At 38.9% G+C, this 18,707-nt stretch overlaps 1 protein-coding gene across 6 annotated transcripts in view; it reads right to left on the minus strand.

The window, feature by feature from the left end:
• The window catches only part of LOC140493615 (serine/threonine-protein phosphatase 6 regulatory subunit 3-like), a 135,984-nt gene that overhangs the window by 67,933 nt on the left and 49,344 nt on the right, over positions 1–18,707 (minus strand). For all 6 annotated transcript variants that reach the window (XM_072592245.1, XM_072592248.1, XM_072592247.1 and 3 more), the window contains 5 exons: positions 11,777–11,890; positions 9,455–9,584; positions 6,229–6,381; positions 2,261–2,419; positions 1,092–1,156 (listed from right to left, as the gene is read on the minus strand). In XM_072592245.1, the coding sequence (XP_072448346.1) occupies positions 1,092–1,156; positions 2,261–2,419; positions 6,229–6,381; positions 9,455–9,584; positions 11,777–11,890 (621 nt within the window). The remainder of the gene's footprint in view (positions 1–1,091; positions 1,157–2,260; positions 2,420–6,228; positions 6,382–9,454; positions 9,585–11,776; positions 11,891–18,707) is intronic.

Raw genomic sequence — 18,707 nt, forward strand, 5'->3', positions numbered from 1 at the left:
CCCTGCAGGAACATGCTATTGCTTTTAACAATTAACTTTACCTTCAAAACCTCTCCGATTCTGGTACCCATTTGAAGAATTTATATCCCAAAGAGATAACTGCAATCTTATCAGACTTGCTGGTTCCATTAGAAAAGACAGACTACATTGCTTATTGCTTGTCCATTTTCAATTTGAACCTCGCCAAATAAAAATTCGAATGCAATCTCAATCTCAAACAAAAATTAATATGCAATGCACCACAATGGACTGGTAGTTTTACAGCTAGACTATTAATCCAGAGAACCAGGTAATGTTCGGAGGTCCTGGGTTTGAATCCTATGATGGAATTTGAATTTGATAAAAATCTGGAATTAAGAATTTAATGATGACCAAGAATCAATTGTTGGAAAGACCGATGTGGTTCATTACTGTCTTTTCGGGTGGAAATCTGACGTCCGACCCTGGTCTGATGTAGGGGGGACTCCAAGCACTTGGCAATGTGACTGACCCTTAACTGCACCTTGTCCATCCCTGAATTATACAATAAATTGCTAGCAATGGTCACATCTAATGAATGAACTAAAAAAAAATAAACAGAGGCTACTAGTTACTTCAGATCTGTTTACCTGCCTCACACTAGGTATTCTCATTTATTTTCCATTTAACCAAAACTCTCTAACTAAAATAATGTTGTCTATATAAGTGGACATTTTTGCAACAGTACAAATAAAATGTAGACCACCTCCTTCTAATATACCCAAACATATTTTACAATATGAAAAACACCCTTTCTGCCACAGTTTATTCATTTCAATCATTCCAATGGACTCTCAAGAAAAGTGTGTTAATTTGCACCATTAATGAACTGAGAGTTGTTTGAGATTTGCCAACCCCTTTTTGGTAGAATTTGTTTTGAAGAGAAAGCTCCATTCATCAGTTGAGATTGCATTCGAATTACAGTCCCAAAACAGTAGGTCACCACAAATTTCAGGTTATTCTGATACTGCCTAACTCCCATACAAGATGGTTATAATTTTTTAAAAATTACTATTGATTTTAAATATGTACATTTGAAACAGTTGGATAATTAAAACAAATTGTTTACTTACTGTTCCTTTTCATTATTTTCCCACGCATCAAGTATTCTCTGAATTAATCGGCACTTCGTAAATAGCTGGATAATGGAAAACTGAGTTAATATACATAGTGATTAAAACCAAAAATGTTTTTTAATGGCTTCACAGAGTTTGAGACAATAGATCAGTACGCCAAATCATACTCAATTGTCATCAGATATGGAGGTCTGCTGAAAGCAGATTGTAAACAAACAACTAAACAATAAATCAAAAATAATTTTAGCATAAACACCATTATTTCAAAATTCACACAAGGTGGTTTTCATGTCTGTGTTATTTTGCAAACCGTAAACCATACCTTTATTTATAACACCTAAAGACACACTCCCATCTTTGTATTCTAAAAGGGGATTTTTGGTTTTAATTCAGAATCCTAAGGGTATAGGTGTTCAAAAGCACCTAAAGATATTTAGTAACAAAAGACAATCCTCTACTCCATAAAAAACATTCACTTAAAAGTCAAAGTTTTAACTCAGACAATTTCACAAACTGATGACAAGGAAAGACTTACAAAAGCATTGCAAAGCTACATTTAGCATGAGGAACAAACAACTAAAAACGACGGACAGAGTAGCAGGAGAATCCAAGAGTGGTTAAAGCATGGGGAATAACAAGAATACCGATTCCTACAGGAGGCCTGTGCAATAAAATTTTTAAAAAGCAGCAGTATACAATTCTGGTTATCCAGAAGTGCATTGAAGAAATACTGAAGATGAGGTCAATAATATACTGGCAGGTAAGTATGACTTATCTGCTCATGTTTAAACAGGAAAATTGCATGACCTCAGAGGGCTGAAATTTTCTTTGCAGCATTAATGGGATTTCACAATAAAGAAATGTAAACAAATACTGACTAAATTAAAAAGATACTGCAATTAATTCCTATTTTGACATCTAATTGTTTGCTTCATAATGGTGAACCAATCAATGACATAAATGAACTAACAATAAAACATTGAATAAGCTTGCTCAAGATAGCTCAGATATTACACACTTTTTCAGTACAACAGCAATACATTGCTTTACGATAATCACAATTAACTCAGGAAAAATACATACTAGCATGTGAACGTACACCAAGTAGCATTCACAAGCCAATATTAACCATGCAATACCAAATTATACAAGGTAAAGGCTCTTACATGTTTTATTAATATATTTTCTCTGGCAGCATTGGAATTATCCTCTATGTTGTTTTCTGTGCGCGTATCATGAGGTGGAGGGCTTCCTAAGATTGTTGCAATGCAAATTTCTACTTGTACATGAAGAAAATTATTCCAAACGTATCTGAAGTACATATCCTTTGATTAAAAAAAATAAAATTTTGGATTTCATTACACAATAAAAATGTTTTGTTACAAAAAATCAGCTTTAAGCTCAAAATATTCCAACCAATTAAAAATTAGTGGATAAAACTACAGATAATGGTTCACACAAGTGACTCAAAGAATCATACACACGAAACAGCCACTTGGTCCACAATGACTACCAACTTTGAAAGAATATCCAATCATTCCCACTTTCGGATCTTTTTCTAGAACACTAAAGCTTTATTTTCAAATAAATATCCAACATCTTCACATTCTCCTAACATCTACAGCAAGTCTCCCCAGAATTTGATACATCTTAGTAAGGTTACTAGTTCACCCAAACTCCAGGAAGGGCCCAATCTGCTCAACCTTTCCTATTATGATAAACCTTTTTGTCCCAGGAATTAATCTAGTGAACTTTGTCAGAACAGCCACTAATGCAAGCACGTTCCCCCTTAAATAAGGCGAACAAATGCGGTACAGAGTACTCCAGGTATGGTCTTTTCAACAAAAACAGAAAATGCTGGAGTAACTTAGAAGGTCAAGCAACATCTGAGAAGAAAACAAAGTTAATGCTTTGAGTCCAATGACTCTTCAGACTCGAAACATTAACTTCAGATGCTGCCAGATCTGCTGAGTTTCTCCAGCAATTTTTGTTTCTGTTTCAGATCTCCAGCATCTACAGTTCTTTGTTTATTATAGTTTTACCAATATCCTATCTAGGTGTAGCAAGACTTCCCTATCTTTATACTCCATTCACCTTGCCTCAGATCATAACTGAAACTGAATTGTCAAATAAAATGTATAATTCCAAAGTTGGTGATAGGTAAGATGATTAGCCAAAATATGAAAAAAAGGCAAAATCTTACTGGAAGATCCTGGAGGGTAATTAACAAAACCCCATTACTTAAACAAGTGGTTAAAGAGAAAACTGGGAATTATAGACCAGTTAGTCTGACATCAGTTATAGGGACAATGTCAAGAGTCCATTATAAAAGATTTAATAGCAGAGCATTTAGAAACAGCGACAGGATTAGACAGAGTTAGCATGGATTTATGAAAGTGAAATCATGTTTGACCTGCTGAGATTTTGAGAATGTAACAGGTAGAGTTGATCAGGGGAAGCCAATGGATGTGGTTAATAGTTTCTAAAAGTTTCCTATAGGGTCCCACATCAGAGATTAATACACAAAGTTAAAATACATGGGAATCAGGGTAGTGTACTAACGTGGATAGAGAACAGATTAGCAGACAGGAACCGGAGTCAGAATAAATGGATCTTTTTCTGAATGATAGTACCACAGGATCAGTGCTTGGACCCCAGCTATTTACAATATAGATTAATGATTTAGATAGGGGAACATCTAAGTATTACGTTATCTCAATACAATGGCATGTGATACAAAGCTGGGTGGGAGGGCTGAACTGTGAGGAAGATGCAGAAATGCTTCAGTGTGATTTTGATAACTTGTGTGAGTGAGCACATGATGGCAGAACAAGTATAATGTGGATTAAATGGAAGGTTATTCATTTTAGTAGCTAAAACAGGAAGGTAGACTATATTCTGAACTTTGCTTGAGAAGGAGATGCAACAAGGCCTGTGTACGGTCATACACCAGTTGTTGAAAACAAGCATTCGGGTGCAGATTGCAAAGGTGCAAATGGTATGCTGGCCTTCACAGCAAGAGGATTCACGTTCAGAACCAGAGGTCAGAGTGTATGGATATAGGGCTGGCCATTTAAGATCAAGATGAGGAGAATTTTCTTCATGCAGGAAGTAGAGAGACTGTGGAATTCTCTGACAAAGAAATCAATGGATGTCAAAACAATGAATGTTTTCAATAAAGAGTTAACTATAGTTCTATTGGTAAAGGGATGAAAGGATATGGGGAAAAGGCAGTAACAGGGTACAGGGTTGGAAAATCTCAATGGTCTTGGGAAATCTGAATTTAATTAGACAGCTTCAACGGGTTTTAATTTATGAGCATTCTTTCAGGATATAACAATCAATGAAAATGAAGGGATCCTATAGATGTGGTATACTCAAATTTCCAGAAGACATTTGACAAGATATCACATCAAAGATTACTAAGTAAAAATTTGTGGTCTGGGGGTAATAAATTAACACAGATTCAGGGTTGGTTCTGTAACAGAAACCACAGTAGGCATAAATACATAATTTTTTGATTGGGTTTATGTTACAAGTCATGTGCCAAAAACTGAATACTGGGGTTGCAACTTACAAGCAACAATCAATGACTTGGATGAGGGGACTATGTATGATTGCTAAGTTTAATAATGACTCAAAAACAGGCAGGCAAATAAGTTGTGAGCAGTACACAAGGAATCTTAAAAGGGATATGGACAATGAAATTAGTAGGCAAAATGGAGTATAATATGTGAATTTGTTCACTTTAGCAAGAAGCATATAATGTAAATGGAAAGCGACTGCAGAACTCTAGGTGCAGAAGGATCTGGTTGCCCTGATGTATACATCACAAAAGATAGAATAGAGGTACAAAAAATGATTAGGAAAGCAAATGAAATATTGTCATTTATCACAAGGAGTACAGAATATATAAAGATGTTTCGCTACAGTTGTATAAGGCTTTGGTGGGATATCTAGAATAGAGTGTATGTTTTTGGTCACCTTATTTGAGAGATCACAATTACATCTGACTGATTCCTGGAATGATGGATTATCTCACAAGGAAAAGTTGGACAGATTAATCTATATCCACTGGAGTTTAGAAGAATGAAAAGTGATCTTATTGTAACATACAAGATCTGAGGGGACTTTACAAGGTGTAGAGTGAGAGAATAATTCACTTTGTCAGAAAGACTAAAACCAGGGGACAGTTTGAACTAACAAATGATTCAAAAGGTAAGTAGGCAGGCAAGTAGAGATACAGCCATGATCTTATCCAATGGTCAAGCAAGCTGAGTGGGCTAAATGGCCTACTCCTGATTCATATGCTCATAACCCTCTGTATCACAGCTTCTGTCTCCATCTAATACTTTGATTTTCTATTTTTCCTTTCAAAGTGGATAGGCTCATTTTCTTCCCCCACATTATATTCTTAATCTGCCAAACTTTTACCCATTGACTAAACATATTTATTTCTCTTTGTAGATGTATGCTCCTCATAATTTGCTTTCCATTTATTTTTGTATCATCAGGAACTCTGGCTGCGATACAACTGGTCCCTTTATCCAAGCCATTAATATAAATCAAATAGTTGAGGCAGCACTGATTCCTTTAGCACACAACAAATTATGGTTTTCCAATCAAAATATCATCCATTTACCCTGACTGTCTATTTTCTATAAGTTAGTCAATCTTATACATTAGTCCCAAAACTGTAACCTCATATCTTGTGCAGTGATATTCTGCAGCATAAACCAACCACACAATTCCCCACCCCCTCCCAAAAGTTTTAAACCACTCAGAATCATAGAATGGCTACAGCACAGAAGGTTACTCAATTTATTGTGTATATGCTGGCTTTCTGAAGATCCAAATTTACTACATGCTGATTTAATTCCTCCTCCTCTAAAAGCCCAACCAAGTCTTTACTTCGTACATTTCTATTAATTTTCCTCTGCACATTTCCTTAGTCTTGACATCTTTACTCTCCTCGGGACATTATCCACAGAGTTTTCTAATCTCTGTCAGGTCCACAAAGTTACTTCCATAATTGTTAAAAACAAATTATTAACAGTATAATCTGTTCCCATTATTCAGAATTTTAATAGTCTCTAAATGAAACTTAAAACACCAACATTCAGTGGATCCTCACCAACAACACATCCATAGTGTTAAGTTCTACCAATTCTTCATTAATACTGAGTGTATTTGTTTGTAGAAGGCTCGCTACAAGTCTGACCACATTCAGCCGTGTATTCCCCACTGGTGTTTCTAATATTCCCCACGTAGTTTTCATTGCACTTTTCTAGAAAAAAGTGACACAGTAAATTTTAAATCAAAGTTTATCAAGCAAAATCAAAACTGTCACATATATATGCAAAGTTCTTTAAACAAGTACGATTGAACATCTTTAAAGAGATTTTGCTATACGTTATGGACATTTCCTTGCTTCTGAGATTTTTCACCCTTCTCAAAATCATCCTGAGATTGCTGTTATCAATTCATTACATCTATAGTAGTAATCACCATAGAGCCAGTGGAGCATAGGACTGCTCCCTCATTACAGAAAGATGGTGAGTTTAACACTAGAGTCAGTACACCTCATGTGATGTTGAAAAAGCAGAACCTTCATAGTAACCTCAAAATAAGTTGCCCATTTGTTCAGTTTGCTGGACGGCAGGTTTGCAATACAGAGTGATACCAACAATGTAGGTTCAATTCCTGCACTGGCTAAGGTTACTTTGAAGGTCCTGCCTTCTCAACCTGCTCCTCACCTCAGACGTGGTGGCCCTCAGGTTTCCCCACTAGCTGTCTCTCTCTAATGACAGTGGAGCCCTATGGTCCTTTGGGACTATGGTGACATTTATCTTTACGTCAATTCTGTGTTAAGCATTTTATAGTACTGTAATTCTGATTGGTACTAACATTAACAAAAAGCCCCGGTTATCCTTGACGCAAGGATCCTATATCTAATCGCCATTTGAACATACAGAACTTGAGCACAGCTGGAAAATAAAAATGTGGAGGTGCCGGTGTTGCACTAGAGTGAACACAGTTCAAAAATTACAACACCAGGTTATAGTCCAACTGGTTTATTTGGAGGTACAAGCTTTCAGAGTGCTGCTCCTTCGTCAGGTAGGTAAATAAACAGACATTTGTCAGAGCTTCTTGGTTTTGGACTCATCTGCTCAACTCAGTTAAAAAAAAAGAAAAATAATCTTTTCACACTATATGAAAAAAAAGTGGTGACCAGTTATTAAATGGACTCTGATTGACAGACGTATTGCTACGGGAAAAGCACAGTTAAATAATAACTGACATTTAGCTATCAAATTCTCTACAAATTTAAACCAAGCAGGTTGACTTTGGTCAAGGCATTCCCCTGAAATATGAATCAAAAGAATGGCAGTTACCTATTGCGTTGAATTGAAACAGGTGGAGCATACAAGTTCTTTCTATCTCCAAATAATGGCCTGTGTATTCAGAGATGGAGCTTTCCTAGAGATCATTACTGCCACACACTGCAAGGATGGTTGACAACCTTAAATTTATAAAGCTTTACTTTTTAAAATAAGATTATGCCTTTCAGGTTTGTGAAGTGAACTCAACAGTAGGACTATTTATTTATTTCTTAGAATTAAACCACAGTCATGCTAAATATAACAAATATGTTACCCATTCTCTCGTATGACACTAAGGCTTGAACTTTCACAAAGATAAAGAGCCTTAATAATCAATGACAACAATGATGAACCAGGTTTGAATTTGGAAGTCCCACCCCTAAACATAGAACATGCCATTTCCCCAGTTTTTTCTGTGTGTGGTTAGGGAAGGAGATGGGAGGAGGCTAGAAGGAAGATTGGGGTGGACTCTAAATTGCAGATTTGTGCCTCACAGAAGCAACTGAAGGATGTCAGGGTGACCAGACTTTCAAAAATGGGAGGTCCAAAGTTTTGCATTTTAGAACTGATACAAGAACTAAATCTGTTAGTGTTCTTTTAAGACTTGAGACACCCTTTAGAGGCAGTTCCAAGACACCTTTCATGAATGCGATTGGGGTAATTAAAATTAGACATGATTGCATGCAAAAAGTGAACAGCTCTTTAGGACTATCATTCTGGATTTGTGGTGCTGGAAGAGCACAGCAGTTCAGGCAGCATCCGAGGAGCAGTAAAATCGATGTTTCGGGCAAAAGCCCTCAAAAGTTTCCTGATGAAGGGCCTTTGCCCGAAACGTCGATTTCACTGCTCCTCAGATGCTGCTTGAACTGCTGTGCTCTTCCAGCACCAATAATCCAGAATCTGGTTTCCAGCATCTGCAGTCACCGCTTTTACCTTTAGGACCATCAGCAAAGCTGTCAAGCCATTTATAACAACCAGTCTCAATATTTAAAAATGTGTCTCAAGTTGGTAAAAATAAGTATTATTTCTTTCTGTCTGTTAAATATGAACCTTTTAGGTTTATATCAAACGATCAGTGCTATAGCACTAATCTAACAACCTTTCATTACCACATTGGAATGCTAGTCTCTTCACATTTTGGCTGACAGCTCCAAATGGTTAGAAACTCTCAGGTGGAACTATGAGAGATTGTTTTTATCAGGAGATTAAAGGAAATGACATGCAATGAAATTGAAGTTTGTACTGAGAGTGATTTTCTTTGACATGGCAAATTCATCCATAGACACTCGAACTGATTCAATCTCAGCAATGGACTGGAAGGTTGCTCATAGTTGAGCACTGGGTGAGTTGGCATGCTAGGTGTAAGAGATAAAGGGTTGTCACTAAGTTCGCACAAGGACTATAAAGACCCAAAGGGCTAGGAAAGGAGTTAGACTGGCATGCAGGTGAGTGGTCCGGGGAGGGGGGGGAAAAAATCAGTAGAAGAGCATATGTTGAGATAGACAGCACGAGAAGTCATCACTTGGCATTGATGAAAAATGGATAGTGTGAGAGGATTGAGAGCTCTTTTGGTTTAATTATCATTTTTACATTGCTTTCACAAAGTGCCATAGTACCAAGGCTGGTCTTCCACATCCAGCAGATTTCACACTATTTTGGGAAGATGTCATCTTGCCCATAAAATTCATCTCCCCATCAAAACTTCCCAGTGAGGTTTATATAGCAGGGAATGGTCTAGGCTCTGCAGTCCTGGCATAGGAGCAAGAATTCAGGCCCAAATCTACATACTATTAAAGAATGGCTGATGGATGTCAAATTACTATGAAAACCTAACAATTAAAAGTTTTGCATTTCAAGGAACAAAATCTTTAACTAGTTTAGTGAGATAGCAAAACAGCCTGTTTGAAAAGGGAAAGAGTAAACACCCAAAATAAATTGGCATATATCCAAGTATTCAAAGCCATTTATCCATCTTACCTTAGGAGGCTCAAGTAGTATCTGATGGAAGTCTTTAAGTCTTTGTCTAATGGCTTGCAATGTGCTATTACTCACAGAAAAGGCTGCATGGTTCATACCAGTTGGACAAATCTCTAGCTGACCTTCAAAACTTGAAAAACAAATGAAAATCAATTTTAAAATGTTACACAGACTATACAAAGGAGAAAGGGAATGATCACACAAGTATTGAAGCCACCCCAATCAGACAATGAACTTTTAATTCAGCTACATTCTTATCCCTGCAGTTAGTTTATGAAAAGGGCAAAAATATCTCAAACCCCAAAACAAAGAAAGCAAGCCCTTGAAGATTAGAGCAATTCACAACCGAAGCTCTTACCGTGCAATATATATTTAAGAACTTGAATGCCCTTCTCTCAAGCCCATTCACCTCATCAAAATCTTACATGTTTCAATAAGATTGCCTCTCATTATTCTAAAATCTTCAATAAACCAACTGAATTTTATGATGCAGCAAGTCAACCACTGCATTCCAGGAAATCACCTGGTGAACCCACTCAATTTTTTCCTATGCAAGTATATCCCTTTTAAGGAGACCTGCCAATTCCCTGTCCAGTTGTAGTGAGATTTCACCATTTTTAGACTCCAAAGTGGTGATGCATTACAGTTCAAGTTGCTGTAGAAACATGCAATTTTACGTGCATGTTGTCATCTGGTTCTATAGATCTCCATGGAGATGACTCAACTGTGTTTCCATCATATGGCAGATAAGGTATCTCTCCCTTTCTTATCATGTTCCATTGGCATGAGTCGAAGGGGAATGCAGGTTAATATTCAACCTGTTTGGCTGTGTTATGAATGCTCCTCCCTGGAAATTTGATTTTTGGAGTGAATTCAAGGCTGGAGCTCATCATTGCATACTGTCCTGCTCTTTTCAAAATAGGGCCCACATTCATATGGATTTTAACAAAGCATTCAACAATATTCTGCATGGTAGCCTGGAAAGGTTAGACCACATCAGATCAAGGGGTAACTAGCCAACTGGATGCAAAATTGGTTTGACAATAGGAGAGTGTGGTGGTTGAGAGTTGTTTTTTTTGGACAGGAGGTCTGTGACTAGTGGTGTGCCATAAGGCTCAGTGCTGAGTCCACCTACGATGAGAACACAGGACATATGGTTAGTAAGGTTGCAGACGACACCAAAATTGGTGCAGTGGTGGACCATGAAGATTATCGCATAGTACAACAGGACTTTTATCAGATGGGAGTGACCTTATAGAAGTTTATAAAGTCATGAGAGACATAGAAAGGGTGAATAGCCAAAGTACTTTCCCTAGGGTCAAGGAGTCCAAAACTAGAGGGAATAGATTTAAGAGCGGGGAAAGATTTAAGAAGGGCCTGAGGGATAACTTTTTCCACACAGAGGATTGTGCATGTATGGAATGAGCTGCCAGATGAATTGGTGGAGACAAGTACAATTACAAAATTTAAAAGGCATCTGGATGGGTATACGAATAGGAAGGGTTCCGAGGAATATGAACCAAATGTTAGCAATTGGGACTAGGTCAGATTGGGATGCCTGATCAGCGCATACGATTTGGACTGAAGGGTTTGTTTTCATTCTAGATTACTCTATGACTATTCCATTTTCCACCCTAGCTACTTACTTTATTTGAATGCTAACATTATGATTCTTGATACTCAGATCCCTCTGTGCTGCAAAATCATAGCATCTCTTCATTTCAAAGCCATTCTGCTTTTCTATTCTTCTTGCCAACTTTTCCCACATTATTTTCCATATGTCAAATATCTGCCCATTCTTTAAACCTAAGTTTATTTATAGACTTATATCCTCAAAACATGATTTCCTACCTATTATTGTAACAAATGGTCATCAAATCAGCTATTATTTTCACTGTCTTCTTCCAAAGTCTCAACATCCCTCATTTGATATGGTGATCAAAACCAAATACAACTCACTCCAAGTGCAGCCTAAGTAAAGCATATGTATTTTGTTATTTTAATAAATAATCCATCATCCCCAGTACTGAAAACTCTAAATGATCTTCCAATTCTTTGGCACACTGTTTATTGGCCTTCAATGATTTAATCACTACGGCCTCGCATCTTCTCTTGATCTGCACACATTAGTGGGTAATCCTATACTATATACATTAACCCACTGTAGTTACATGCTTCGTGTCATTTGACCCCACATGAATCACACTGCATTCATCCAGAGAACTGAGCCCTTGTACAACATAATTGAAGTACAATTATTAAACAATTTAAGAAATAATATTCAAGAGCTCCAAACTAACTGCAGAAATAATTTCAACTTACGCTGGTCTTCGAGTCTCCAATAAGGTCAAAAATATTTGAATGCAATTCACAATTGCTGATTCAGTTTTTTCCCTATCCAGAACACTAGCAAGTAAGTGTTCTAAAGTTTCTTGTCTGAAAGAAAGGACGGACATTTTAAGATTAAGCAGGTTTTTTGCTTTAATCAATTATAACAGTAGAAACAAAACAATGACTGGGAATATAGCCTTATTATGGGAAAGGATTGGAATGGCAGCAAAAGCTGTGATGCTGCAAAGCTAGAATCAGGAATGACTAAGATAACAGAATTGTCAGAAAAGCCCATTTGTTCACATCTGTCTTTCCAGACATACAGGGACACCAAGATTTCATGAAATCATTTATGTCAAACCAGTACTCTAACAATGAGTTAGCACAACAATTAGTTTGAGTACAATACAATTCATATATACATTCCTGCATCTTTATTGATGCATTGGATCTTACAGGGTTTTTGCTTCTGTGATTTACATTAATCAATACAAATTTAACAACAGTGTACACGTTCATTTTTACAATATCAAAATATTCAGGTTGCAGGGGGATCTAATTTCAAAATGTGTTGTAAACAAAGTCCATATATTTGCAAGTGAAAATATAAACACTGACATTTGGGAGTAGTAGAAGTCTTCTCTTTTCGACATTACCCTCCAAACCAATGTTTCTTATCATTCTATTTCCCTCTTCTCCCTTATTTCCCACTACATTTCACTTATTTAGGGTCAAACAGAACACTGCAGGCTACAACCAGTTAGGTTCAACTGGTTAGTGGCCAAGGGGAGGAGTGAAGATAGGGACAAAAGTATAAAGCTTATAATGGTTCCAATCCTTTGAAGAACTGCGGTCCATTCAGGACAGATTCAGAGTCATACAGCACTGAAAACAGACCCATCCAACCTGTCCATGCCCAAACTAAACTTGTCCCACTTGCCTGAATTTGACCCAAATCCCTCCAAACCTTTCCTATTCATATGCTAATCCAAACATCTTTTAAATATTGTTACAGTACTGCATCTACCACTTCCGAGAGTAGTTCATTCCACACAGGAACCGCCTCTGCATGAAAAAGAGTGCCCTGATAATTCTTTCTCCTCTCACCTTAAAAATATGTCACCTAGTTTTAAACTCACCCACCCTTGGGAAAACACCTTTCCTAATCACCTTATCTACACCCCTCATGATTTTATAAACCTCTGTAAAGTCACCTCTCAATCTCCTATACTCCAGTGAAAAAACAATCAGTCTATCCAGCCTCTCCTTATAACTCAACAGCATGTTGACAGGACTGGAAGGTTTATGTCTTTTCTGAACCCTCTCCAATTTAATAATATCTCTTCCTATAGTAGGGCAACAGGAACTGTAGACACTACTCCAAAAGTGGCCTCACCAACAATCTGAACAATCTAATGATGACATCCGGAGAATTTATCACTCATCAGAAAATGAACTGGTCTGGCCAAACAAATACTGTGGCTACAACAATACCTCAGACACTAGGAATTTTACAGCAAGTCATTCACTCTATCACTCTCAACATCTGTTCACCACTGACAAGACACATCAGGAGTGTAACGGAATATTCTTCTTCGACCTGGATGCATCCCACTCAAACAACATTCAAGAGGTTTGTTGCCATGCAGAACAAAGCAACCCATGTGATTCGTATCCCATCCACTACATTCACTTCACTCATCATTGAGGCACAGTGGCAGTAGCATGTACCATCTACAAGATTGATTGCAGTAATGTAGCAAGGTTCCTCCAATAACATCTTCAAACCTGTGACCCGTACCACTTAGAACAATAAAGGCTGCAGATGAATGGGCATGAAAGCCACATATTATTCTAACTTGGAGTTGGGTCAAAATCCTGGAACTCCTCACACTGTGGGCACCCTGACACAGAGTCTTAGGGATGTACAGCATAGAAACAGACCTTTCGGTCCAACCTGTCCATGCCAACCAGCAAAACCAACCCAATCGAGTCCCACCTGACAGCACTAGGCCCATATTCCTCCAAACCCTTCCTATTCATATACCCATCCAAATGCCTTTTAAATGTTGCAATTGTACCAGCCTCCACCACTTCCTCTGGCAGCTCATTCCATATACCTACCCTCTGCATGAAATAGTTGCCCCTTAGGTCTCTTTTATATCTTTCCCCTCTCACCTTAAACCCATGCCCTCTAGCTATGGAGGCGAGAACCCCAGGGAAAAGACTTTGCCTACTTACCCTATCCATGCCCTTCATAATTTTGTAAACCTCTATAAGGTCACCCCTCAGCCTCTGACGCTCCAGGGAAAACAGCCCCAGCCTGTTAAGCCTCTCCCTATAGCTCAAATCCTCCAACCCTGGCAACATCCTTATAAATCTTTTCTGAACCCTTTCAAGTTTCACAACATCTTTCCAATAGGAAGGAGAGCAGAATTGCACGCAATATTCCAACAGTGGCCTAACAGTTGCAACATGACCTCCCAACTCCTGTACTCAATACTCTGACCAATAAAGAAAAGCATGCCAAATGCCTTCTTCACTATCCTATCTACCTGCGACTCCACTTTCAAGGAGCTATGAACCTGCACTCCAAGGTCTCTTTGTTCAGCAACACTCCCTAGGATCTTACCATTAAGTATATTAGTCCTGCTAAGATTAGTTTTCCCAAAATGCAGCACTACACATTTATCGGAATTAATCTCCATCTGCCACTTCTCAGCCCATTGGCCTATCTGATCAAGATCCTGTTGCAATCTGAGGTAACCTTCTTCACTGTCCATGACACCTCCAATTTTATTGCCATCTGCAAACTTACTAACTGTATCTCTTATGCTCGCATCCAAATCATTTATTTAAATGACGACCCAGCACCGATCCTTGTGGCACTCCACTGGTCACAGGCCTCCAGGCCGAAAAACAACCCTCCATCTCCACCACCACCCTGTCTTCTACCTTTCAACCAGTTCTGTATCCAAATGGCTAGTTCTCCCTGTATTCTGAGAGATCTCACCTTGCTCACCAGTCTCCCATGGGGAACTTTGTTGAACACCTTACTGAAGTCCATATAGATCACATCTACCGCTCTGCCCTCATCAACCCTCTTTGCTACTTCTTCAAAAACCTCAATCAAGTTTGAGAGACATGATTGCCCACACACAAAGCCATGTTGACTATCCCTAATCAGTCCTTGCCTTTCCAAGTACATGTACATCCTGTCCCTCAGGATTCCCTCCAACAACTTGCCCACCACCGACGTCAGGTTCACTGGTCTATAGTTCCCTGGCTTATCCTTACCACCTTTCTTAAACAGTGGCACCATGTTAGCGAACCTCCAGTCCTCCGGAACCTCACCTGTGACTATCGATGATACAAATATCTCAGCAAGAGGCCCAGCAATCATTTCCCTAGCTTCCCACAGAGTTCTAGGGTACACCTGATCAGGTCCTGGGGATTTATCCACCTTTATGTGTTTCATGACATCCAGCACTCCCTCCTCTGTAATATGGACATTTTTCAAAATGTCACCATCTATTTCCCTACATTCTATATCTTCCATGTCCTTTTCCACAGTAAATACTGATGCAAAATACTTGTTTAGTATCTCCACTGGCTCCACACAAAGGCCATCTTGCTGATCTTCGAGTGGACCTATTCTCTCCCTAGTTACTCTTTTGTCCTTAATATATTTGTAAAAACCCTTTAGATTCTCCTTAACTCTATTTGCCAAAGCTATCTCATGTCCCCTTTTTGCCCTCTTAAATATACTCCCACTGCCTTTATACTCTAAGGATTCACTCGATCTATCCTGCCTATACCCGACATATGCTTCCTTCTTTTTCTTAAACCATCAATTACTTTCGTCATCCAGCATTCCCATACCTGCCAGCCTTCCCTTTCACCCTAACAGGAATATACGTTCTCTGGATTCTCGTTATCTCATTTCTGAAGGCATCCCATTTTCCATCTGTCCTTTTACCTGCTAACATCTGAGCCCAATCAGCTTTTGAAGGCTTTTGCCTAATAGTCAAAATTGGCCTTTCTCCAATTTAGAACTTCAACTTTTAGATCTGGTATATCCTTTCCATCACTATTTAAAATCTAATAGAAATATGGTCGCTAGCCCCAGAGTGCTCCTCCATTGACACCTCAGACACCTGCCCTGCCTTATTTCCCGAGAGTAGGTCAAGTCTTGCACCTTCTCTAGTAGGTAGCGGAGATCTCCTTACAAGTTTGCTTCTGAATTTCCCTCTGACCATTAGTGGGTCTATAAAACAATCCCAATAAGGTGATCATCCCTTTCTTATTTCTCAGTTCTACCCAAATAACTTCCCTGGATGTATTTCCGGGAATATCCTCCCTCAGCACAGCTGCAATGCTATCCCTTATCAAAAACGCCACTCTCCCTCCTCTCCTGCCTCCCCTTCTGACCTTCCTGTAGCATTTGTATCCTAGAACATTAAGCTGCCAGTCCTGCCCATCCCTGAGCCATGTTTCTGTAATTACTACGATAAGCCAGTCCATGTTCCTAATCATGCCCTGAATTCATCTGCCTTCCCTGTTAGGCCCCTTGCATTGAAATAAATGCAGTTTAATTTATTAGTCCGACCTTGTCCTTGCCTGGCCCGTCTGTTTGAGTCACCTCTGCTCTCAACTGTACCAGTCTCAGATTGAAATCTTTCCTCACCATCTCCCTGGGTCCCACTCTCCCACCGTACTAGTTTAAATCCTCCAGAGCCACTCTAGCAAATCTCCCTGCCAGTAGATTAATCCCCTTCCAATTTAGGTGCAATCTGTCACTTCTACCCCAAAAGAGATTCCAATGATCCAAAAAGTGAATCTTCTCCCATACACCAGCTCCTCAGCCATGCATTCATCTGCTCTATCCTCCTATTCCTACCCTCACTAGCTTGCAGCACTGGGAGTAATCCAGATATTACTACTCTTGAGGACCTCCTTTTTAAATTCCTGCCTAACTCTGTAATCTCCCTTCAGAATCTCAACCTAGTCCACATTGGAGCCAGTGACGTAGGAAGGGATATGTCCTCTTGTTGGCCCCTCTCCCCCTTGAGAACATTCTGCATCCTCTGAGACATCCTTGATCCTGGCACCTTGATAGGAAGCAACACACCATTCTGATTTTTCGCTGCTGACTACAGAAATGTCTGTCCATACCTCGGACTAGGAAGTCCCCTAACACAATTGATCTCTTGGAACCTGACATACCCTTTGTTGCATTAGAGCCAGTCTCAACACCAGAAATTTGGTTGTTCGCGCTACATTCCCCTCAGAATCCATCACCCTCTACATTTTCCAAAACAGCATACTCGTTTGAAATGGGGATAGCCACAGAAGACTCCTGCACTACCTGCCTATCTTTCTTACCTTTCCTGGATTAACCCATCTATGACTGTACCTGAGACTTTCCCCTCTTCCTATAACTGCCACCCATCACATACCATTCCTCTTGCAAATTCTTCATTGCCTCTAACTGTCTCTCTAACCGATCCATTCGATCTGATAGAATTTGCAACCAACAGCATTTATTGCAGATATAATCCGCAGTAACCCGTAAACTCTCCTTAAACTCCCACATCTGCCAAGAGTTGCTGCGGTTCAAGAAAATAGCTCACCATTACCTTCTACAAGGTAATTAGAGATGGGCAATAAATGGTGGCCTAGCCAAAAACACATATCTCAGAAATAAATTTTAAAAATACATTCATCATCCTTCTATCCAGGCCGAGGGGTGACCTTATAGACATTTATAAAATCATGAGGGGCATGGAAAGGGTAAATAGACAGCATCTGTTCCCTGAGGTGGGTAAGTCCAGAACTAGAGGTTTAGGGTGAGAGGGGAAAAATTTAAATGGGACCTAAGAGGCAACATTTTCACAGAGGGTGGTGTGTGTTTGAAATGAGCCGCCAGAGGAAATGGTGGAGGCTGGTACAATTACAGCATTTAAAAGGCATCAGGATGGGTATATGAATAGGAAAGTTTAGAGGGATATGGGCTAAGTGATTGCAAATGGGATTAGATTAGGTCAGGATACCTGGTCAGTATGGATGAGTTGGACCGAAGGGTCTGTTTCCATGCTGTACATCTCTGACTCTACTAAGCCAGATGTGTTTTCCAACAAACTACAGTTTCATGGTCACCCATAAATTCTTAACACTGGATAACTTTTCATTGAATTTAAATTCCACGATCTGACATAGCCGGATTTCAACTTGGATCCCCAGAATATTAGCTATGTTCCTGAATTAACAGTCTAGCGATAAAACCAAACCCCATCACATGCCCATACACAGGCGAAGGCAGTCCCCTCAGCTGGATGACAAGGAGAGGGGTTGATGGGTGAGGATATCAGCAATTGCAAAGAAGCTGAGGAACATGAAGATGGATTATATATATCAAGGACACAGTCACAGGGAATGATAATTTGCACATTTGTTTAGAATTATTTTAGTGCTATAATGCTGAAACCTTTGTGGAAAGCTTCAAGAATGGAGTTGCAAAAAAAAAAAAAGGGCATTTGAAGGAGGGATGAAATGGGGACTAAAGTGCCAGAAATTGAAGTTTTACAGATCAAAGCAGAGGCAATTGTCAAGTAACAGTACAAAAGGCCTTGATTGTCAAGTCAAAGGACTTTGGCAGTTAGAAAACAAAACAAAGGCACAAGTTGTATGGAATAGACTTCTTTCTATTCATACTTCCTCCTTCTCCATTCCCTTTAAAACTATATTCCTTAGGGACGATCTTATAGATGCAGGTCTTTATTATTCTGATACGATTTTGGTGGAGTGGATACAGACAGAAGAAGATAACCATATAAGCTAGCAATAAATTCAACAGGAAATTCAGGAAAAAACAAATCTGGTGAGAATTCCCTGAGTAAATTTTATAGATACATTTAAGGGG

This window comes from Chiloscyllium punctatum, chromosome 22, assembly GCF_047496795.1.
Source record: "Chiloscyllium punctatum isolate Juve2018m chromosome 22, sChiPun1.3, whole genome shotgun sequence".
Taxonomy (NCBI): domain Eukaryota; kingdom Metazoa; phylum Chordata; class Chondrichthyes; order Orectolobiformes; family Hemiscylliidae; genus Chiloscyllium; species Chiloscyllium punctatum.